At 43.9% G+C, this 25,418-nt stretch overlaps 1 protein-coding gene across 4 annotated transcripts in view; it reads right to left on the bottom strand.

Moving 5' to 3' along the window:
- The window catches only part of Jhy (junctional cadherin complex regulator), a 68,289-nt gene that overhangs the window by 19,380 nt on the left and 23,491 nt on the right, over nucleotides 1–25,418 (bottom strand). For all 4 annotated transcript variants that reach the window (XM_029481170.2, XM_029481171.2, XM_021172289.3 and 1 more), the window contains exons 3-4: nucleotides 23,187–23,706; nucleotides 1,237–1,350 (exon numbers count right to left, since the gene is read on the bottom strand). In XM_029481170.2, the coding sequence (XP_029337030.1) occupies nucleotides 1,237–1,350; nucleotides 23,187–23,706 (634 nt within the window). The remainder of the gene's footprint in view (nucleotides 1–1,236; nucleotides 1,351–23,186; nucleotides 23,707–25,418) is intronic.

The following is a 25,418-nucleotide window of genomic DNA, read 5'->3' on the forward strand; positions in this document are numbered from 1 at the left end:
GACCTGATGCCTTCAGTTTGGGCACGCCAGTGAAATGGGACCTCTGAAGCCTGTGAGACCCACGGAAGAACACCGAATGCAGCAGGACAATACAGTCCCAGGAAAGGTCCATGAAGACGTCACAGCAGGATGTGAAGCTCTTAGTGGACATAGGAATCTGACACGAGAACTGTGATGACCCAAGGCTGTCTATCAGATCGACTAGTGGACCCTGTTCTCCACACCCCATTGCCAGGAGACACTTCTGCCCTCATCTTTTTAATGTTTTGATGTGGTCTCCCTGAGATCAGCTTTCAGGAAACTCTGAGTGAGTGACTTGATTTATTAACTTATTTCAATTCTATCAGTAGCCTGGAGACCTGGTGAAGACAAGAGAGAGTTTAAGATGTCTGCCTTTTCTAACTTCTCTGATGCTTGGAGGAACTTTAATGCTTTGAGCTTTACAGTTGCTTCATGTATGACTTTAATTGGTGATGCCAGCAGGTTCTTTAGGCTTGGTGATTTCAAAAGGCTCACCACCCCACCCCACTGCCCTTGAGACAAGGTCTCACTGTGTAGCATTGGCAGGCCTGGAACTTGCAATGTAGACCAGGTTGACCCCTGACTTGCGGCCATCTGCCTCCCTATGAGTGCTGGAACACAGGAATTAAAGATGTGCTACCATGCTCACCCTTAAGCAGGGATGGAGCCTGTTCCAAGAATGACTCCGTATAATTCCATGTACTGACCCAGGAAATGATCAGCTAAGAATGACCTTTCTATTTCTTCTAGGAATAGTGGGACAATTACCCATGCCCCAACTACACGTATGAGTGTCCATGGACAGGAAGGAAGCCATCATACTGAGATACCAGTTGGTAAGCTTGGTAGGGTTCTGAGGGATCTTATCCAGCTTCAGGGACAGTGTCTCCAGAGTCTACTGGGTACCTATTAATGCCCAAAGGAAACATATTCTTTTTCCTCTGCACATCCCCATCCCTTCCTTCTGTGAGGTTTTGACTCTGTATGTTTGGAGTGTGAAATATGGTGTTCAAGGACAGGGGATCTTTCAAAAGCAGTTAGGGTTGCTGGCGGAGCGAGCATACAAGGTATGGCAGAAGGCAGTCTTCGGCATATGTAGGTAGGCATTCTAGGCTTAAAAGAACCCTTAAATAACAAGAACTCAGTGACAAACATTACTCCTCATATCCAGCAGTCTCACTTGAAGCACACTTAACACACAATCTAGCTGGTGACCTTGAGCTGCTTTGCTCTCTGATGCCATTTGTCCTCAGGATCCATGAAAGTGTTTTCGACTTCTTTGTCATTCTGGACAGTCATCTTGTCAGTATCTCTGATGGGGTAGGAAATCTAAGAGGATAAAACACACAGGATGGTAAGTGGCGTATACTGCATCCTAAGTGGGTTCATTTCAGTCTTATAGCCATGGGGCCCCGCTCTCTGTACTCTAGGGAGAGGTCCCGCAGAGGCAGGCTTTATGTTTGGTTTATTGCAAGGGTCAATTTCAGTTCTCGGGCACTTATGTCAGTCAACCTTTCGTCTTTGCGACAAAAAAAAAAAAAAAAAAAAAAAAAAAAGAAAGAAAGAAAGAAAAAGAAAACGAAAAAAAAAAAACCAAGACAAACAGTTTCAAAGGAGGAAGCATTTATTTTCGTTCATGGTTGTAAAGAGAATATAACGATTGCAGAGGGTTCAGCCCATGGTCACTTAGCTCTGTTGTTTTGGGGCCTGGGGTAAGGCAGAACATCATGGTGGAGAATGGTTTAGCGTACAGCAGCCTGGAAGCAGTAGACACAGGGGAAGGGGCTGATATCAAAGTGTGCTCTTCAAGGGCACAACCTGTGGCTTACTTCCTCAAACTGGTCCCTAGCTCCTAAAATTTACACCATCTCCCAATGGCACCATTGTGTGGGGACCAAGCCTTCAATATCTGAGATTTCAAGGGCTACCTGGGATAAAAGTCATTAGAGGGAACTGGGCTTCTCTCAGGGAAGATGAAAATAAAGGGTTCTCTCTTGCAGGCATGGAGAAAGAAAGGGTGACTTGAGGTCCAAATACTCCTTGTTTAAATGTCCCATACCTTGTCAGTAATCACCTTAGGGCAGTCATTAGAACAGAATACTGCAAGGAACAAGTGACCCCATCAACAGACACATGATGCCATACCCTTTACCTACAATGGGGACTATGTCTTGATAAAGGTATCATAAATTTTAAAAAATGTATTTAATATCCATGCCGACTAGTTTTAGTCAACTTCATGCATAAGCTAGAGCCTTTTGGAAAGAGAAAATCTCAGTTGAGAAAATGCTCCCACCAGATTGACCATTTTCTTGCTTGATGATTGATGTGGGAGGGCCCAGCCCACTGTGAGTAGTGTCACCATTGTGCTGAAAGTCTTAAAAGAAAGCAAACTGAGCAAGCCAGAAAGCAGGATTGTGCTGTGGCCTGTGCTTCATTCCTGCCTTCGGCTTCTTGCCTTAAGTTCCTGTCCTGACTTCCTTTGCTGACAGAGAGTTGTTGGTCAAGGTGTTTCTATCATAGGAGCGTATACCCTAACCAAGACATACACCTAAACACCACAGCTCAGCTTAGCCTACTTTAATTGTGCCCACACAGTTGAGCAGCTGCGGTGGGGCACACCTGTCATTCCCTGCTTGGGAAGCTGAGGCAGGGGGATGGAGAGATGGTGGGAGGTGGTGGAAACTTTAGGAGGTGGGGTCGTAGCTGGAGAACACAAGGCACTGGGAGTTTGCCTTTGAAGGCCACACTGGGTCCGCTTCCTGATTACTTAATGTAAATAGTATTTTCCTCCATATGCTATCACCATGATATCCTGGGCCATCAGCGCGGGATCAACGGACCCAAATTAACCAAAACTATTACATAACGAACCTCTGAAACCATACGTAAAACAGATCTCTCCTTTTCTATCTGTTTTCTCAAGAATTTTGGGTCTTTGTTTCATATCAAGATCCAGCCATCTTCTATAATCGGGCAAGGCTCCCTGCAGTGGGAACTGGGACACCAACCCAGCCATAAGCCCTTCCACCTATAGTATGTTCTGCCTGCAAGATGTGCAAGGCTAACAGTGGAGCAGAAGTTGTGGGAGTGGCCAACCAATGACTGGTCCAGCTTAAAGCCCACACCAAGAGAGGGGAGCCCACACCTGACACCGTGTAGACGAACAAGAACCAGAGGCTGGTCAGCCCAGAGTCTCAAGATAGAACCAAATATGACTGGCTAAAAAAGCAAAGTCACCGAAATGATTCCTAATGACCTGCTATACTCTCAGATCGATACTAGCCTTGTTGTTGAGGGACATCATCCAGCAATTGATAGGTGCAGATGCAGAGACCCACAGCCAAACACTAGATGAAACCAGGGGAACCCTAAAGAAGAAGGAGAAGAAGGATTCTAATCTAACTACTCTAATTCTACTCTAATTCTATTCATCCAGTCTGCCCGCATCTCCTGGCTGGCAGTGTCCAACTGACTCAGAAGTCTCTCTTATACATTCTTCCTACTGTTTCTGTCTCAAGACTGGTCATCCATTCTCACTGTGACACACCGACCACTCCAGTTAGGTTCTGGTGACTGCTGTCTGCTTCCTCGCCTATAATATGCCAAGTCTCTTCCCTTCTGAATGGATGCAATCCAGTCTTTAAATGTAACTTTAGGGCTTTGCACTTTCTTATCTTGTTCAATTTCCTGTGGTGGCTGTGGAGTGGGGGGTGGGGCACGTGCATGAATGCAGGATGGTAGGGACTGGATCTGACAGGCTTGAGTTCAGATTCTCCCTCTGCTGCTTGTGTTTATCAGTGGGGGGCGGATGCTTATTGGATACCAAGAGGGAAATGTGTTTGTTGATTATTTTGTGCTAAGGGAACATTTGACATTGAAGACAGTCTCACCCCTTTCCATTCAGGATGGCACATTTAGTTCAAGAAAGGTAAGCATTGTTTTACCTCATCTCTCTCTAATAAGTTCATTAAATTAGAATTACCACACACATACACACACAGACACACACACACATATAAACATACACACACACAGACAGATACATACACATACACACACACACACACACAGACAGACACACTCACACACACACACCAGGAAAGGAAGATAGAAATGTGGAAGCTTAGAAATTGAAAGTTGATCTGGGACTGGTGAGATGGCGCAGATGCAGTGGCTCTCAACCTTCCTGATATGGCAACCCTTGAATACAGTTCCTCATGTTGTGGTGACCTCCCCAGCCATAACGTTGGTGTCATTGCTACTTCATAACTGTAATTTTGCTACTGTGATTAACCATGATGAAAATAGTTTTGGAGCTAGAGGGTTGGCAAAGGGGCAGCGACCCACAAGTTGAGAACCACTGGTGTAGTGGGTGCCATTTGCTGTGTATGTTTAGCAACCTTGCATGTAAATAAAGGCGGAAGGTGAGACTTACCTTGCAAAGTTCTCCTCCGGCCTCCACATACATGTACACGGGTGCACACATGTGGCATACTCATTCATCACACACATACATACACAATAATAATAATAATTTTTTTAAAAAAGTTGATCTGAAAGTAAGAAGAAAGGAAAAAAAAAACAACTTTTAATTTTTAATCCTAAAATACAGATGGAAAAAAAATGTACTGTTCAACTATGGCTACCTTCTAACTGGGCATGATCATCTACTTCTGAATGAACAACCTCTTCTGCAAGTGGATGCCCTCACATCATGAAATAGTCTAAACTTTAGAATGCTCAAAGAAGGCTAAGAACTACTCCCCAAATTTGCATCAGGGCTCCCCTTATATAACTGTTCCCAGAAGCACCCTGAATCACAGTTAGGGCATCATTGCAAATGTTTCTGGTTTTTGTTTTTTAATGTTTGAGACAGGGTCTTGTTATGTACTAGGCCAGGCTGGCTATCATCCTGCTGTCTCAGCTTCCAGAGCACTGGAATTTCAAGAACGTATGTCCGTGCCTGGCTACCATTATCATGATGTTAAACAGAAACCTGACTTGGTTAAAAGAAAAATCAACTCTGATGAGAAATGAAGAGAAGGAAAAATTCTAACTAGGGCGACTAAGCAGGCAAGGATACTCTTTTAATCTTGAAAAAAGGCTTAACATGTCTTCTGGAGGGAACAGGAGAGATGACCAATAGGAGGCAGATTCTCTAGCTTTTGCAAAGGCAAAGAGAAACATAAGATGTGTTTTAGGTTATGGGGTTTATCATTGGTGACATTAGTTTTCTATTGACAACTGTGATGGTTAGTATATGCTTGGGTGAGGAGCATACACTATTAGGAGGCGTGCCTTGTTGGAGTAGGTGTGTCACTGTGGGCATGGGCTTTAATACCCTAGTCCTGACTGCCTGGAAGTCAGTATTCTGCTAGCAGCCTTAGATGAAGACATAGAACTCTCACTTCCTCCTGCACCATGCCTGCCTGGATGCTGCCATGTTCCTACCTTGATGATAATGGACTGAACCTCTGAACCTGTAAGCCAGCCCCAATTAAATGTTGTCCTTATAAGAGTTGCCTTGGTCATGGTGTCTGCTCACCTCAGTAAAACCCTAAGACAACAACCATGCTTGCATAGTTCTGTCAAAAACTTCACATATTGCTAATCAAGCATTGGCTGCCTCTTTTGCCAGGGAGTGAAGGACACACAGTGTTTTTGTGCACAATATTTTGGTGAAGCTTGGCTGAATCACCCCAGAGAGCTCGCTGGGCAGGTAAAACATACTTCTACATTAGCTCTTTGAAAGTGGAGTGGGACACAACCTCTGCCATCTATTTTTTTCTTTTTCTTTCTTTCTTTCTTTTTTTTTTTTGTGAACCATTCTATTAATACCAATCAAATCGAGAAAATGATCAAATGAAATTGCATTTTGAGCATCGTAAGCTGTGTAATGTCTATTCTGTTAAATTGGGGCCTATAATTGCTTCTGTACTGAAAAGATACAACAAAGACAGCAATCATGGCATGTCATTATCCCAGACTAGAAAACCGGCCTTTGCAGGGAGGACTTCAAAGGCTTGTGGTTCTCAAATTGCATTTGGCTGCTATTGTTGAAGCGCAGGCAATCTTGATTAGGTGTTTACACTGAGGTAAGGCGAAGAGCAGAGAGTCTGAGTGCCTGGGTCTAGAGCCATTAAAAAATTGTACATTATGTTCCTTGCTTTGAAGTGAGGGTTTGTAGGGAGGAAAGCAACTCAGATCGAGGACAGCTGAGCTAGACTGGGCTGCGGCTTCCCTCTCAAAGAAACACATCGGGTTCTTAGAGAATCGGATGGCGCCGCTGAGAGCAGAGCCAAGGCTTCGCCCAGAGCCGTGTGACACAGCAGATTTGCATAACACACATCAACACATGCTTCGCAAACACACTAATATTAGAAAGTTATCACTGCAGGCTGTGCCCTTGTCTCCCCTTGTCTCCTGCCTTTGCTACTGTCTATATGGCGTGATATCTGCCACAGGAAGCTTCGAGTTAGTTGAGAAGGCTTTGCTATGCATGCTCCTAGTACAAATGTAACTGGCAACTAGCCACATGCCCAAATTAAATAAGCCAAGGTGTCAGATCAAAGAAATATTTTATTATTGTATGTAAATGTGTCTGTGTGTGTATGTGTGCATGCATGCATGTGTGTGCATGCATACATGTGTGTGCATGCATACATGTGTGATATGGATGCTACAGTGCACATGCCAAGGGCAGAGAACAACTTGAGGACTTTGTCCTTTCTGCTCACCACATGGACCCTGAGTGTCAAATTCAGGTCATCAGGCTTGGCCGGAAGCCTTTTTACCTGGCGAGGCACCTTGCCAACCCACAGTCAGGGTTTTTGTTCGTTTCTTTGTTTTTATTTATTTTTTAAATGTTCTGATATATCAGCTACTCACACTCCCACTTTGGGCGTAATCACTGGGTCTAGTGAGGGTTTCATTATTTGTTTGGCTAACGAGTGCTTGCAAGCACTTACTCCTGGCACATTCCTGATGCCTTCACCCTGCGTTGTTTTACACCTGATCATGTTTCCATGGCCAGCAAAACAGAGACTGATTGAGATTCTACTACTAGGAGGTGACTTGGCTGACACTCAGCATGGCTGCTTAAATTATCAAAGGGTTTTGTGTTTTTCAGCTGCTTAGAGACAACACACACAGAATATTTGGACTCTGTCGCCAGCCTGCCTCTATTCTTTTTTTTTTTTTCAGAGAAGAAAATCACTTTATTTTTCTTTTTTTTTTTTTTTAGATTTATTTATTTATTATATGTAAGTACACTGTAGCTGTCTTCAGACACTCCAGAAGAGGGCGCCAGATCTCGTTACGGATGGTTGTTAGCCACCATGTGGTTGCTGGGATTTGAACTCTGGACCTTTGGAAGAGCAGTCGGGTGCTCTTACCCACTGAGCCATCTCACCAGCCCCCACTTTATTTTTAAAACTACAATGCTCAGCAGTTAGCAGCACCAGCTACTATTCCAGAAGAGCCAGGTTAGATTTCCAGGAACCACATAAGGGTTTACAATGGACTGCAACTCTAGTTCAAGGGAATTTGATGCTTTTTTTCTGGCATCTGCTGGAACGAACACACGAGTGTTGCCTGGACATACATGTAGGCAAAGACCCATATACAGAACAGTCAAAAATAATAAATAATGATCTCCGCAGAGTACAGTGGCAGCGTACCTTGTGATCCCAGCACTCAGGAGGTAGGAGCAGGAAAAAAAAAGCCACTTTGAAGATAGCCTGGGCTAAAAGTACAAGACCAGCCTGGGCTACATGACAAGATGTTATACCAAAGTCAAACACAGCATACACATAAAGCCCAAAACAATTAAAAAAAAAAGTCTTCAATCTTCTCATTTGAAGGAACCTCAGAACACTAAACACACTCAGGACAATATTATCACACATACAGAATAAAATGTTACCATCTTTGTTTTGGCTTCTTTGGAGACAGGGTCTGGCTACTAAAGCCAGGCTGGCTTTAAACTGCCACTCTTCCTGCCTCAGCGTACAGAGAGCTGGAATTACAGGTCTGTGTTTCCAATGTGATTAAATGCCTCTACCTGTCACCCCAACTGTCATTAAGGATACGCCTTAATGTCTGCGGGGTGCTGAGCACTCCAGGGGCACGCTGCAGCTGTCTCAGGAGCTGGGACCTGAAGACCTGCTTCTGCACCATGCATCTGGCACCTGCCTGACTCCTACCCTTGCTTAGGTGCCAGATGCATGGTGCAGAAGCATTATTCTGAATGAAATCCATCACTGAACCCAAAGTCACTAAGGGAAGATAGAGAGGGGGGAGGGGGGCTGCATTATTTTTTAGAGGCTTCCTCTGTAGATACGGAAAGAGCTTACACAGTTGAGCGTGAATTGAGGATGGACACCCTAGCCACAGCACAGGCGTGTGTGTCATACATGACAACAGTATGACACCAAGAAATGATAATGGAGTGTGTCAGTAAGGACATAGTCATAACAGACTTGGGTTTTCCCTGCTTATATCTCCCTCCATCTTCCTTCCTACACATACCGTTTGACTACTGGATAACGTTAACACATACAAGCCCTTCACTACTGTTTCCACACCGGTCAGCTACCACCACTGTGGCTCCGAGGTCCACTCAGCCTGTCGTTTAACTGTACCTGAATCTTTATGGCTACGGGATCTTCTGACACTGGAACAAGCCCTTCTTTGACTTCCATCATTGTTATTCAGAGGCCAGGGGGAATGGGAGGGGGTGGGGAGGAAACACTTAGTTTCCACATATGCCATGGGTGAGGAGGAAGAGGGCTTAGAATCATGAAAGAGACTAGCCCAGGACTTTGCAGGCTGGCTAATGGGGATGGCGCCAGAGGCAGGGAGCACATTTTCGGCAGGAGGTGACTGGCTCTGGATTCGCAGGCTCCAGGTCTGCACCCTTGTCAGTGTGCAGTTCTACCCCATTGGCAGCAGTGTCCTCGCCCGGGGATTCAAGTATTATCCAATAACAACTGAGAGGTTCTCAGTAGTATTGGTGCCAATGTAGGGCTGCATCCCAGCTGTCGTTAGCAGGCTCTGCAGGGAGGCAGGGTTGCTCAAAGACAGCTTTATGGCAACCCTCATGCAGCCCTGCAGTGCTCGCATCACTGTCCAGTGTCCTGGGGAAAGGACTATCAGGGACAGACGTGTGTGTGTGTCTGTGTGTGTTTCTGTGTGTGTGTGTATTTTTGTTGTTGTTGTTTTGTTTTTTGAGGCAGGGTTTCTCAGTATAGCTCTGGATGTCCTGGAACTTGCTCTGTAGACCAGGCTGGTTGTCCTGGAATGCACTATGTAGACCAGGCTGGCTCAAACTCAGAAATCCACTGTCTCTGCCACACACCCAAATTCTGGGATCAAAGACATGTGCCACTATCACCAGAAAAAAAAAATATATATATATTGTTCCTTTTCTTTTTTTTTTTTGGTTTTTTGAGACAGGGTTTCTCTGTGTAGCTCTGGCTGTCCTGGCACTCACTTTGTAGACCAGGCTGGCCTCGAACTCAGAAATCCGCCTGCCTCTGCCTCCCGAGTGCTGGGATTAAAGGCGTGCGCCACCACGCCCGGCTATTGTTCCTTTTCAATAGAAGACTCTGGAGCTGTTAAGACCCACAAAATCATCACTGTCTCTTACTTTAAAATACTTCCTTACTTTCTATTGCCCTTAATCTTTTCAAGTGCGCAAGACGTGTACCTTGGGTTCCTAGCCACTTCTTCAGGCTGGAGTCCTCACTCCTTCCTGAGCACTTCGAAGTCCCAGTAATGGTTGCATGGACCATTATTTCTGGTTGGGTGTGAAGACCATTCTCTGCTTGGAAACTACCCTTCACTTTGTTATCTACATTTATTTATTTTAAAAGAGATTTACTTATTTATTTATTTACTTATTTATTATGTACACAGTATTCTGCCTGAATATATGCCTGCATGACAGAAGAGGGCACTAGACCATGCTATAGATTGTGAGTCACCATGTGGTTGTTGGGAATTGAACTCAGGACCTCTGGAAGAGCAGTCAGTGCTCTTTTTTTTTTTTTTTTTAATTTCCTTTATTTACATTTTAAATGTTTTCCCCTTTCCAGGTCTCCCCTTCAGAACCCCCCTATCCCATCCCCTCTCCCCCTGCCTCTATGAGAGTGCTCTCCCACCCACCCACTCCTGTCTTCCCTCCCTGGCATTCCCCTACACTGGGGCATTCAATACCCTCAGGCCCAAGGGCCTCTTCTCCCACTGATGTCCAATAAGGCCATCCTCTGCCACATATGCCACCGGAGCTATGGGTCCCTACATGTGTATTCTTTGGTTGGTGGTCCAGTCCCTGGGAGCTCTCGAGGGAGTGGGGGTCTGGTTGGTTGACACTGTTGCTCTCTCCATGGGGCTGTAAATCCCTTTAGAGCCTCTTCAGTCCCTTCTCCAACTCCTCTATCAGGAACCCCACGCTCAGTCCAATGGTTGGCTGCGAGCATCCACCTTTATATTTGTCAGGCTTTGGCAGGACCTCTCAGGAGACAGCCATATGAGGCTTCCAACAGCAAGCACTTCCCAGCATCCACAATAGTCTCTGGGTTTGGTAGCTGTATATGGGATGGATCCCCAGGTGGAGTAGCCTCTGTATGGCCTTTCCTTTAGTCTCTGCCTCACACTTTGTCTCCATATTTCTTCCTGTGTGTTAGTGCTCTTAACCTCTGAGCCATCTCTCCAGCCCCCTGAATTTATTTATTTTATCAAGGATTGTACCTAGGGATTTGTGTATGCTAGAAAAGCTAGATCCTTATCCTTAATGTTTTTTTTTTTTTTTTTTTTCTGAGACAGCATCTCATGAAGTTACCCAGGCTGGCTTCTAACTCACTATCCTCTTGCTTTAGCTTCTGGAGTAGCTGGGATTATAGATGTGTACTATCTATTTACAGTATCAGCCTTGGTCCAAATGTAACTTTCTCCTGAAGTCTTCCCTGATTCCCAAATGAAGCAACCATGAACACACTTTGTATTTTCCCTCTCCTAACAGAAACCACTGTTTGGTTTGTGTTTTTTCCCCCCTTTGCTTTACTCAAGGTTATCTATCATTGCTGCAAGGAAACACTATGACCAAAAGCAACTTGGGGACGAAAGGGTTTATTCTGATTACAGTTTCACAGCTGCTCATCACTGAAGGAAGTTAGGACAGAGATTCAAACAGGGCACAAACCTGGTGGCAGGAGCTAATCCAGAGGCCATGGAAGGGTGCTGCTTACTGGCTTGCTTCCCTTGGCTTGCTCAGCTCGCTTTCTTGTAGAATCCAGCCACAAGCCTAGGGGATGGCACCACCCACTATGGGTTGGGCCCTCCTCTATCAATCACTAATTGAGAAAATGCCCTACAGCTGGATCTTATGGAGGCATTTTTTTCAATTGAGGTTCCCTCCTTTCAAATGACTCTAGCTTGTGTCAAGTTGATAAAGACCTAATCATCACACCCTTCTTGACTGCAGTTCCGTGAGGGCAGAACAGAGGGGCTATGGCAGGACTGCCCTCTTGTAAAGATCGCGGCATTGTGCGTTTGTACTTCCTAGTGGTTCTGAGTGTGCCTGGCATAGAGATGGCCAACAAATGGAACTAGACGACAAATTTGACCCGTGATGTTCCCTGAGCTATCCCAGCTTCATTAGAATAGATACAGTCAGCTGTTTACACAGATTCCACATCCATGGGTTAAATCAGGGTCGGGCTTGGCTTAGTCCTTCCTTAGCATGGGTTTAATCCCTAGTACCTCAAAGAAAGAAACGCAAAACAACAAACAAGACCAAGCAAATATCCAGCTGACCATGTTTTTTGTTTGTTCTGTTTAAAACACATACAAACACACACAATACACCAACACTGAGCATGTCCAGACTCCAGACCCAGACCCTATCACCCCCAGAATAATACAGCATAATAGCGATTGTGAGGTGTGTAGTGTAAACAAGAGCTGTCTGACAGTTCACATGAGGACTCACACAGTGTTCACACAAATACCTCACCGTGTAATAGAGGGACTGGAAGATTTTAGTGTCTGACCAAGGTCCCCCTATGGATATTGAGGGACAGTTAAAATTATTTAATTACTCAAGCAGGTTTGTGGTTTATATCAAACCCAGGCAGTGAACTGCCAATAAAATGGGGGTGAAGAGTAGGGCTCCGTCTTGTCTCCCACTCTTGCTCACTGTGCCCCGGGGCCACTGGTCCTTCTGCCCCTCAACCTCTCACGGTTATCCCTTCCCCATGTATCATCATCCCCATCATCATCCCCAAATATGTGTGGCATGTTTTCTCATGGCCTCCATATCCTCAGAGAGAGAGAGAGAGACTGCCACGTGACCTAGTTTAAATTGGGATTTCCCCCACCTTGGCAAAGCTTTTGATATCTTCTCTGCTTCATTTCTCCCTTACTGCTAATGCATTGTGTCTATTGTCCACCCCTTCTACTTACATAGTCAGTCTCTGTCTCTTCCCCCCGACTCCCATCCCTTCTTTTCTCTTTTCTCTTCCCCTCACCATTAGAGATTAGGTGTAGAATTTTCTGGTGGCTCAAACGTTTTGGATTTGGGAATGTTTCAGAATTGGTGTCTGGGATTAGCGATTCCCAGTCTGTAGACCAGTTTCTAGAGAGTTCGGGTTGATTACCTGTCTGTCTCCTTCTCTTCCATAGGATATCAGGAGGAGACATGCACACAATGCCATGACATGTCCACAGAGTCCCGGCAGCCTGGGTCATTTAATACAAATGACAAAAATGTCATGTACACTGCTTCTGACTTTGATTCAACTCATGCAGTGTGCCCTGTGATGTAAGACATCACAGAATTAGCCAAAGTGATGGGGACATTTTTGAAAACTTAGAAGTGACTAATCCTTAAGAATGATTAATTGTGTGCGATTTCCAGTTTGCAAATGGGCATGCCTAAGCTACATGGGAAGTTTCCTTCTGCAGGGATCCATCTTTAGCCCCGTGGATTTAATGAAGTGTCACTCTAGAGTGCTGAGCAGGGCCCACCAGAAGGATGCCTCGGAAATGTCTCATATTGAAAAAACTATAAAGTTCAATTGGAATTACACAGTCATAAGTAAGTGCTCTTGTGTTGGTATAGGACAAAATAAGAAAATCTATCAGTCAATGAACAGCCCTGGAGTCCCTGCTGGGCGGAAGAATAGCTTCTGCAAGCACCGTAGAGCCAGATCTCAAAAGCAGCGCTAAATGGAACTATTCTATGAGTGGAGTCCATGCTTCCAAGTACAGTTATAAAAAGGTGATCACAATTTAAATAAGAGAAAGCTAGATCTTACAGAGAACTCAATGCTTCCCTTAATTAGCACCCATGGAAAGAAGAGCAATTTAGTACTTGGATGCTAGTCTTCTCAATAGGAAACTGTAAGTTCATCTTAGCATTCAATAACAAATACATCATATAGGGACTATGTGACATAAAAGCTTCCACACATGGAATGTCCATTTGGGCATCCCAGTAACCCTGAATCTGCTGTAGAAAGTCAATATTTGTGGGGTCTTGTTTTTGTTTGTTTTTTGTTTTTTTGGGGTGGTGGTGGTGGTGGTGAGACATCATCTTCTGTAGCCCAGTTGGACAAGATAGCTCAGGGTATCTGAGGATGGCTTTGAACTCTTGACTGCTTATGTCTCCCAAGTGCTGGGGTAACAAGTGTGTGCCACCATGCTGGGTTTATACAGAAGCAGGTGGATCTCTGTAAATTCAAGGCCAGTCAGGGTAATACAGTGAGACTTCAAATAAACAAAAAGATAATAGAGAAATAATCAGAATTGTAGCCAAGCAGACCTCTAGAGAGGTCAGATTTGAGGAGGGGAAATGTTGAAAGGATTATGATGCAAAATTATAATTTAAAATCAAAGTATTAAATGCTGTGTATATGACCAAAAGTTATGTATAAGTTCCTTATCTTAAATCAAAGCTCAACTATTAAAGAGATGTGCCAACTAGGTGGATATAAGATTGCAAAGTTTGAAGGCCAGTGAGACGCTTGGTGGTACAGGTGCTTGTGGCCAAGCCTGACAACCTGAGTTTGATTCCTGGGACCCACATGGTAGAAGGAGGGACTCTAGCCCTACAAGTTGTCCTCTGACCTTCACATGATACAGTGGCAAAGCACGTGCCAAATCAATCAGTCAATAAGTGATAACCACAATAAAAAATGGTAGGCATTCCATAACGCATGGGCAGAGTTTGATTGAGGATAATTATGAGACAGCATTTTCCAAGAGATTCAACTAAGAGTGACAGACAGACTCGCCTGGAGTATGAATGTCTTGATCCCATAGGCTGGTTGTCTGGGTGAAATAAAATGGGGGAAGGGACATATCCCTGCCCCCATTTCCTGACCAGCATAAAATGAGCTTCTCTGTTCTGCCACACCCTCTCCTACATGACAAGACAGAAACTGGTTTCATAGAAACCTCTCTTCCTTCAAGCCGCTTTTCTCCTGGATATTTTGACATACCACCATCAACAGCAAAAATGCTGTCTAAAATGGGTCCCCTTTATAGATGATCTTTAAGTAGCAATACCACAAATGTCACATTATACACAACAGATATCATGTCATACTCAACCACACCAGGTATGTCCTATTGTGTCTTTCTGTCGCCTGAGATCCTATCTTTATTTCTGGGCATTGTTGCTCAAGATAAGAAAAGATCCTTTAGGAGAGCCTGTGCCTTAAGTAGTTTCCTTTCCTACAGCAAAAGGACTGTGAGTACATGTACACACATGCATAGACATTTGTGCACGTGCATATGCAGGTGTGAATGTGGAGGCCAGAGAATAGCCTTGGATGTGTCCTTTCTCAGCTCCCTCCTTTGTTTGTTTTTATTTTGAGACAGGGTTTCCCTGTGTAGCTCTGGCTGGTCCTGAACTTAGAGATCTTCCTGCCTCTGCCTCCCAACTGCTGGGATTCTTTCTTTCTTCTCTCTCTTCTCTTCTTCTCTTCTCTTCTCTTCTCTTCTCTTCTCTTCTCTTCTCTTCTCTTCTCTTCTCTTCTCTTCTCTTCTCTTCTCTTCTCTTCTCTTCTCTTCTCTTCTCTTCTTTCTCTCTTTCCTTTCTTCCCTTCTCTTCTCTTCTCTTCTCTTCTCTTCTTTCTCTCTTTCCTTTCTTCCCTTCTCTCTTTCTCTTTTTTCCCTTCCTTCCTTCCTTCCTTCCTTCCTTCCTTCCTTCCTTCCTTCCTTCCTTCCTTTTCTTTACATAGGGTCTTTCACTGGCCTGGAAGGTCACCAATTAGGCTAAGCTGGCTGGCCAATGAGCTTCAGGGACCCCCTATCTTCTCCTTCTCAGCACACACTACCATCACCAGTCCTCCCCACCCCCAACAGGAATTCTGGGGAACAAACTTAGGTCCTTGTACTTGCTGGTTGAGCCATCCCCCCCGCCCTGTGCCCTAATATCTTCCCTTTACTGCTGGTCCACCATATGTCAGGAGCTTTGTATAAAGTGTTCAACTAGTCTTCCAATGGAGAAGTTGTTGACCCTATAAGCAAGATAAGGTTTCAAAGAGTCACTTGCTCAAACACCTGGCAAGGACTTATGCTGAGATCCAGCCCACGATTCTCTGACTTCCCCTATAGTGTTTTACTTCAGTTTTATGGTTTTATTTGACAACCCCACCCCCACTCCAAATTGATTTGTTCCTCATGCAAGGGTACTGCTACACGGTGGGGCAAGTCAACATCTTGGGAGATCTCTGATGTGTCTGTCTTTTGGATTCATCCCTTTGGGGCTCAGCTCAAGTGATGCGTCTACAAGAGACTACTTTGGTACATGCAGCTTGTTTGGTTTTCAATGAGATGCTACCTGTTTCTGGTCTGGGTCACATGGATGGAAATCAGGCTCCTGGAGAGAGAGGCTCTATATGCCTTATTTTCTGCTGCATCCTTAGTAAAGAAAAGAGAACCTAGGGCATAGTTGGTGCTCAGTAAATACTCAGACTGATTGGCCTGCTGTTGGTCCACAGATCTGGGCAGTGGCTTCAGTTTATGGTTTTACATGGTCCTGAGGACTACAGACAATTGATAACCCTTCTGTATTTACAATTGTAAATTACCTGTAATTTCTTTTCACGATGTTAGTAGGAAAGAGCCAAATCACATGGATGAGGCACTTAGAGCTCTTCTGAACTCAGTCGAAACCTCACCTTCATCTTCAAAGTCTATCGAAATCAAGATAGAAGGACAATTTCTGAACACAATTCCCGTTAATGGTAGGTCATAAATTTGGGACTCCGATGCTAATGAGTTTCAAATACTCAGTAGGTGCAGACAGAGCCCAAGCCAGATGGTGATGCTCAGGTGCCCTCTAGTGTGTGCTGCCTCTCACATCAGCTCCTAGCATCACACACCACATGCCTAAACCCGTATTTAAAAGTGTGTGCATGCCTTTAATGCAAGCACTCGGGAGGCAGAGGCAGATAGAGCTCAGAGTTCAAGGCCAGCCTGCTCTAGATCAAGTTCCGGGACAGCCAAGGGTGCATAATTATGGAAAAACCCTGTCTCAAAAAAAAAAAAAAAGAAGGGAGGAAGAAAGTATGTGGGTGTGATGGTTTGAATATGCCTGGTCCAGGGAGTAGCACTATTTGGAGGTGTGGCCTTGATGGAGTAGGTATGGCCTTGTTGGAGTAGGTGTGTCACTGTGGGTGTGGCTTTAAGACCCTCATCCTAGCTGCCTAGAAGTTAGTATGCTGCTAGCAGCCTTCAGATGAAGATGTAGAACTCTCAGCTCCTCCTGCACCATGCGTGCCTAGATGCTGCCATGCTCCTGCCTTGATGATAACGGACTGAACCTCTGAACCTGTAAGACAGCCCCAATTAAATGTTGTCCTTATAAGAGTAGCCTTGGTCATGGTATCTCTTTATAGCAGTAAAACCCTAACTAAGACTGGGAATGTGTACCAACAGTTCTATAAAAAGAACAGTGGGAAAGACCATGAGAAAACTGAAGTTAAGGCTTGTGGTTCCATTCTGAATCATGTGTAGGCAGAACAAAAAGAGCAACTGTGGTGACTGTATGCAGCTACAGGGTGAGAACGTAATCAGGGCTATTTCAAAGGTGATATTGTAATTGACCCTTACCTGACATCCCTTCCCCTTTTTTTTTGAGAACAAGATCACATGCATCCCATGTTGGCCTCCAGTTGCTATGTAACTAACAAAGACCTTGAACTTCTGGTACTCCAGTCTCCACTGTCCATGTGCTACCATGCCTGGTCAATATGGTATCAGGGATGAAACTCAGGGCTTTGTGCATGTCAGGCCAGCACTTGACCAGCTGATTCACAGCCCTCAGCCTCCCCTGGCCCTCATTTGTTGCTATTTTTCTATTTAGTTTTTTTTTAAATGATGATTACAGTATATAGGTAGGGTTCAAAACCAAAGACACAGCCAGGTGTGGTGGCACATGAGCTTAATTCCAGCACTCCAGAGGCAGAGGCAAGCAGATCTCTGCGAGATCCAGGACAGCTAGGGCTATGTTGTGAGACCCTACCTCAAAAAAAGAAAGAGAAAGAATAAGAAAAGCCCATGGGCATAAAAAGGCAGATGGTGGAAAGCTCTGCCAGCCCCCCTCACTCCTTCCTATTTATCACCTATTCAGTGGTCCACAGTGTCACCTTATCGTCTAGACCTAAAACTTATCATCTTCCTGCATCAGCTTCCCATGTGCAGAGGTTACAGGTGTGTGTGTGTGTGTGTGTGTGTGTGTGTGTGTGTGAGTGAGACACATCAATTTGACAAGCATTCTTATTCCTTCTGTTTTGTTTTGTTTTTTATATCTGCCTGTTTTGCCCCTTGAATTTCTCCTACTGATAGCTCCTGTTAAACTGACCAAAGCATCTCAGAGTGAGTCTTCATTTCTTAAACAGTCACTACTTGCTCTTTTGTGAAGATCTATCATAACTTCCGTAACTACTCCCTCCAAGAGGATGGCTATTTGGGTGGCTTCTGATCTTTTTATGTCACAAACAAAGCTGAAATGAATCATCCTGTATAGGTGTTTTTTCCAAGACTGCACATATCTATCTAAGATAAATACCTAGGACTGGAGTAGGTTGCGTCAAATAACAATACTAATGACAAAATCATACGCAGCCCTTACTGTGAGTCAGGCACTAAGGTAAGCCCTTTCTGTATACCAGCCTACTCATTTCATATTCTTAACCACCCTATGAGGAAAAGACTGTTATTATCTCCTTTATAGATGAGAACGCTGTGGCACAAAGAGGTTTAATAGCCTGCACAAGGTCACAGAGCTAGCACAGGGCAGAGGCAAGCAATGTGGCTGTTTTTAGACATCATGTTCTAGTTTCCCTGGGAATGTAATTATATTTTATGTAGCCATAAATTGTCCTTTATTTTGCTTCTGCTGATTTCTTCTCTTCCTGGCGTTACTGTGCAGTTTTATCAACAGATCCTCTGCTTATTAATTATAGGTGGAAAGGAATCTCGATGTAATGTTAACTTGTTCTCTTATAGTGACAGATGCTGAGTACGTTCACAAGCACTCAGTAGCCACGTTTTAGCTTCTGTGTGACTCTCCATCTGAGCTTTTATGTATGTTTCTATGGTGACTTCAGTCTCCCTCTTACTGACCTGGAGAAGGCTATCTTTATGTATTAGAGATAGAGCTTTATTTGTGGTATAAATTAGAAAAAAATTCTTCCTAGTTTGTTTCTCATATTTTATATTGTTTATACTTTTCTCTGGTAGATTTTTTTTGACACATTCAAAGCCAAATTATTAATCTCATAGGCATTCTTGGCTTTTTAAATAATTCAGGCTCTGAAGAAAACCTTCCTATGTTTTTTTTTCCCTAGTGTTCTGATGGTTGATGTTTAATAATTAAACGTCAGACCCATTTGGAATTTATTTTATATGATGGGCATATGAATCCAGTTTGCTTCCTTGGGGTTACCCAGGCTGCTGTTTTGATAAGGGCAGCATTTCCTATTGCGCTGCATGTATAATTAGGTTCTCTTTATAGACCTCCCACTCTATTGTGGTCCAATTTTCTGTCTATATATGTATTAAATATTACCCTATGAGTTGAAGCCCTGTAATATATCATCCAGTAGAACTCCATCATTCATTCATTGCTCACTTGTGTGCTGTGTCATGTGTGGCTGTGTGTGTGTGTGTGTGTGTACCAGTGTGTGCACATGCAGTTGTCAGAACAAGGCTTAGAGTGTTTTTCTATGTTATTCCCATCCTTATTGCCTTAAGGCAGGGTCTCTCATTGAATTTAGAGCTTGCTGTCTTGTCTAGACTGGTTGGCCTACAGTGAGCTCCTGGGGTCTGTCTGTTTTTAGTGGCTTACATGCTGGGTCACAGGAACACATAGCCTTGCTGGACGTTTTATGTAGGCCCTAGGGATTTGAACTCAGGTCCTCAAGCTTACAAAGCAAGTGTTCTTACCCACTGAGCCATTGGCCTCTTCCCAGGCTCAGTAGAACTCTTAATTTCCATAGCTTGCTTTATTATGCCTGCTTATTATGAACTTAATAATCAACCTTTTAGCTTTGATTAAAAATACAACCAACCAACCAACCAAGATCAAAAATTCAAGGCCATCTTCAGTTACAACAAGAGTTCAGGACACGAAACTTGTGTCTCAAAATCCAAAACAAGATAAACAAGCAAGCAAACAAAAACCCAACAGGACATCAATGGGGGAAGCTGTCACATGTTTATATATGACAATTCAGAAAGAACACACATTTTTGTATTACTGACTGTATTCATTAAAACAAACGATACATATCATTATGGCTTTGTTAGGTCAAACATATTTCTATGCTTTAAAAAAGAATAAGAAGAATAAGAAAAAAAATCCATCTTAGAGAAATGGTTAAGAAATGGCTTCAAATGGTATAAGCAGTGAGAATGAAGACATTTGAACCCAGAGCATGGGTGGGCAAAGTCAGTATCTCCTTCAAACAGCAAGTCAAGAGCTCGAAGTCAGAAAATCTAATGTAGATTTAAAGTTTCCTCTGTGAGAAAACACAAGAAAAACCAGTCTATGAGAACACTGACAACCGAAGCACATCAGGTAACTCCTACAAAAATTAGCAATTCAGCTGGGCGTGGTGGCGCACGCCTTTAATCCCAGCACTCGGGAGGCAGAGGCAGGTGGATTTCTGAGTTCAAGGCCAGCCTGGTCTACAGAGTGAGTTCCAGGACAGCCAGGGCTACACAGAGAAACCCTGTCTCGAAAAACCAAAAAAAAAAAAAAAAAAAAAATTAGCAATTTATGGGTTAGCCACAGAGTTGATGGTAAATGTTTTCTCTCTGTATACTGAAAAAAGATAATTCCTATTTCTGCCTCACGATGGCCTCTCCTTCATGAGCAGCGTGTCTAGGGACACTTGAGGTGAATGTCATCTCAGCACCCAAGAGTTGAAGCAGGATGATTGCTGCAAATGTGAGGGTAGCCTGGGGCAGCCTGAGCTACCAAGCAAGACATTGACTCAAAACAGGAAACAGACTAGCAATGGAAAGTGATATATATCCTAGGATTGGAGAGATGACTAGCAATAGATATTGTCACTCTTGAATTCATTTCTATTTTAAGTAAGCAATCAAGTGAAATTTCAAATTTCACAGTTTTGCTTGTTAGCTTCATTGTTTGTTTGATTGTTTTGAGACAGAGTTTCTTTGTGTAGCCCTGGCTGTCCTGTTACTCACTCAGTAGACCATGCTGGCTTCAAACTCAGAGACTTACCTCCCTCTGCCACCCAAGTGTTGGCATTAAAGGCACATGCCGCCATTGTCTGGCTGACATTTCACAAAGTTTTATGAAAGAACAACAAAATATGTTTCCATTTAAAACAGTAAGAAAATGTTGAGAACTAATGATGTTTAGCTGTCTTGAGAGTTCAGTTAAGCATTCTATACCCATTCCTGTGTTTTACTGTTAGTTACAAAGGCAATGATGTCACGTATTGCTAATCCTTGAAAGGGACTCCATCCTCTTAGGTGTTCTCCAGCAGGGCTGTGGAATTGCCGGTTCCCTTGAGCCCATAGTTCAGATGGCGTATTCACTAGGAGGCAAGCTGATAGGGACATCTTTATTTGTGTCCATGAAATAAAGCTTTATTTACTTGTTGGAATAGCATGATTTTTTGTTGTTATTGTGTATGTAAATGTGTTTATGCAGATATGTGTGAATTTTGTGTATTTGTATGTGTGTGTGAATGTGTGTGTGTGAATTGTGTGTATGTGTGTGTGAATTGTGTGTATGTGTGTGTGAATGTGTGTGTGGTGTGAATATATTTGTGTGTGTGAATGTGTATGTGTGTGTAGTATGAGTGTGTTTGTGTGTATGAATTGTGTGTATGTGTGTGTAAATTGTGTGTGAATTGTGTGTATGTGTGTGTGGATATGTCTGTGTGTGTGTGGTGTGTGTCTGTGTGTGTGGTGTGTGAATGTGTGTGTGGTGTGTGGATGTGTTTGTGTGTGTGGTATGTGAATGTGTATGTGTGTGGTGTGTGAATGTGTATGTGTTGTGTGCTGTGAATGTGTATGTGTGTGGTGTGTGAATGTGTATGTGTGTGTGCTGTGAATGTGTTTGTGTGTGTGAATTGTGTGTATGTGTGTGTGAATGTGTATGTGTGTGGTGTGAATGTGTTTGTGTGTGTGAATTGTGTATATGTGTGTGGTATGTGAATGTGTTTGTGTGTGTGGTGTGAATGTGTTTGTGTGTGTGAATTGTGTATATGTGTGTGGTATGTGAATGTGTTTGTGTGTGTGGTGTGTGAATGTGTATGTGTATGTGAATGTGTATGTGTGTGGTGTGTGAATGTGTTTGTGTGTGTGGGGTGTGTGAATGTTTATGTGTATGTGAATGTGTGTGTGTGTGTGGTGTGTGAATGTGTTTGTGTGTTCCTGTTTCCGACAAGGTCTTGCTACACTGTTGAGGTTAGTGTCATATTTGCCATCCTCCAGTCTCAACTCCTCAAGTGAAGAGACTACAAGCGAGCACCACTGTGCCCGGTGTCCAACATGCCCATCATTTGGGTAATAACTTATTCTCAGAATGATCAGATGAGGAAAAGAGGGCATTTATTAGTTTTCTGATTTTACATAATGGAGTGTCTACGCTGTAATCATTTCATATTGCTTGTGCAGGACAATGAGGGACAGTGCAATGATTAGCAATGGGAATTGGTAAGATAAGAGTCATTTGAAGAACTAAAAAAAAAAAAATCTTCCATGCTGGGCTCTGCTTCATAATACTACCCCATGCCACCACCCCCAGCTCAGCACCCAGGACTCAGCACCTACACAGAGTCTGGATGTAGAAGCACTTCCTATGCAAGCTTGGTTCTGGGGGTGAATGCGTCAGATAAATGCGGCAGGCACGCTACTCCAATGTACTGAGGTGCTTAGGAAGATTGCAGCCAATGGTAAGGCGAGCACAGAGAATCATCACAGGGCGTTAAATGCTCGGCCCTGTGTTTCATCTACTGGAACACACAACATAAATAAATTCCAGGGTCCACACTTGGTGTATAGACATCCATGCAGGAAAAATACTCATGCACACGAAGTAAACATTTTAAAAATTCTATGGGTCTTTGAATGAAGACATTTTAGATATAGTGATTGAATTGTAGCAGTTACTGCACCGTGAACCAGGTGAGCTTTATTTTGAGCTTAAGAACGTATGGCGTTATAACCTTCATTCTACAAGAAGCACCTGGTCTTGCAAGATGATGCAGCAGCTAAAGGCACCACCAAGCCTGGTGACCCAAGGTGGATCCTTAGGATCCACAAGATAGAAGACAAGAATTGACTCCTTCAAGTTTACCACATACACAACCACACATAAACATACGCACGCACCCTCCCCACCGCCACAGACTAAATAAAATGAAAGGAAGAGGAAGAAAAAGAAAAAGAACAGGGGGAAGGAAGAGCAGGAGGCAAGAGCAGGAGGTGGCAGAGGAAGTCGCAGCAGCTGGGAGGACAGCCTGTAACACTATGGAAACATTTGCTCTACCCGGGCAAGTGGTAACAATGGCATCATTGCCCAGAAGGAAAAGACACTCGGCCATTCAAACACACGGGAATCCCAGGGCAGCTTCAGAAGAGATGTTTAAGCAGCGACTACGCACCTGTTCGAGGCGAGTCTCTCCTCTCTTCTTATTGTGAAGTTGAAGGTAAGAGTCTGTTTTAGGCGTAGGTAACCCCAAAGTCAGCTTGTTTTTTTCCACAAAATATTGTTTGGACTTCCTTCTGCGCGGGCCACGTGACCCCGGCAGGAAAACGTCGTTGTGTGAGCTTGAGCTCTTTAGGTACTGAGACAGGCCGCTGGATTTCTCCTCCTGGTCACTGTCACTTAGTTCTGAGAAGAACTCGTTTTGACGGGTGCCACGTTCATACTTTGGGCTCAGAAATTCGCTTCCAAGTAAGGAGGCTTCGCTCTGAGGACTCTTCTTTTCTTTGCCTTTCCCCGCGGAGAGTCCCATGGATGGCTCTCTGGAAGGGTAGAGCGGAGCCAAAGGCAGGTTTTCTGAAGAGCTATCGGCAGAGCCTGGTAATGCTTCTCCAGCCAATGGCTGCCCTTCCTCTCTTTTGTTCTTCCAGTTGGGATCATATCGGAGGTCTGAGTATTTGTCTTCTACCTGATGTTGGCTGTCCGAAGCAAAAAAGAAAGAGAAGTCCTTGATTAAAGTAGATTCCCAGGGGAAAAGGGGGGGGGTCGCCTTCAAATGACAACCTCCACCTGTAACAGACCTAATAAAAAGATTACACACACACACACACACACACACACACACACAGAGAGACAAACACACACAATAAAAATAAACTCACACATTCGATTCACTTCACCGTTTCATTTAAATTCAATCTCAGAGCCCTTCCTCTAATTTCCTTTCACTATGTAGATGGTGAGGGTGCATCTAAGTCTCAAATTAGAACCACAGAAAAGATCTAATTAGCCGAGTTCACTGAAATCTGTAGTCAAAATGTTTGCCAACTAAATTCTAAAAGCAAGAAAACAAAGATGAAATGTCTTCGATGTTCAAGCAGTGTGCCTATACGGTTCCAAGATGCCTATTGCTTCCCAATACCAACGGCGATCTGGGACTTGACCTGTAGGATTCACACTAGACGGCTGGGCTTAGAGTTCAGTTGAGAGTGGCTTGCCTGGCGTGCACGAAGCGCTGTATTTAATCACCAGCATTAGTCCACCTGTGGTGCAGTCTTGTGGTCGCAGCGCCTGGGAGGTGGACGGGGGCAGGTGAGTCGGAAATTCAAGGTTATCCTTCACTACAAGATGCACTGACAGTCAGCGTGGACTACAATGAAACCCTGTCTCAAAAAAGAAGGAAAGAAGAGAGGCTCTAGGGGAAGGAGAAGAAGGAAAGGACAGTTTCACCTTATAAGGTATAATGTTGTTATAAGGTACAACAATTTATACCTTAGCTGGTTCCCTTAGCTGGCTCTATGTATATTTGAATATTTGTTTATTTCTAGGAAGGGAAGTACCCCTCTTGAGAGGTGGATAAGGTTTTTTATCCCAATTGAATACCCACACACATAGGCTTTTCTTGCTCTTCAGGAATTTTGGGTTTCAGTCCTTTTCTCTATAGATGTTTATCAAACATGCTACAGGGAAGTGCACAAGGCTTAGAGTCAGCCTGTGGCTCGGAGGGTTGTCAGAGCCATGCCTACAAGGCTTAGTAGACAGGTCATCGTGGGCCTCAAGTTTTAGGACAGTCTCTCTGAATTACGTTTAAGCACGTTATCCTGTCTGAGGAAGTAAACTAGACCCCAAATAAAGTCCTCCCATCTGCCATGACAGTCTCAATTCGTAAAGTAGCCCGTAGTCTTAACTGGGGAGGGTGGGGTAGGGGGGGAAGCTGGTAATATGGCATACTTAATGGCCTCTTTGATCTTCAAAAGCTAAATGGGAGAGATTTTTCCTTGTTGAGGACAGTGGATGAAATCCTCTAATCAAAAAGAAAATGTAAATCACCTAGCTTTTTATGCTATTTGATATTCCCGTTTACAGAGGACATAATTTTATCTGGGTAAACAAACTAATGGTACCTATGATGCCAATTTACCTTTCTTAATGTGGACCTGGATTTCTTTGATTCAATGTAAAGCAAAAAAATCTCATATGCTAGTCTAAGTTGTCATTGTGAATTTTCCAGCTCTCTGAAGAGGGTGGGAAACTTTCCAATGGAGGGGGCTCTTCCTTTTCCTGGATGGAATTTCCCCAGCAAAACTGTCAGGAAATGGGACATCACTGTGTCCCCCACACAGATACCACAGCTGTCCTGTCTTCAGGGCCACGATGGGCAGGCACCTCCTGTGGGCTATCTGCCTTACAA

This window comes from Mus caroli, unplaced genomic scaffold, assembly GCF_978045245.1.
Source record: "Mus caroli unplaced genomic scaffold, Mus_caroli_1 scaffold_11, whole genome shotgun sequence".
Taxonomy (NCBI): Eukaryota; Metazoa; Chordata; class Mammalia; order Rodentia; family Muridae; genus Mus; species Mus caroli.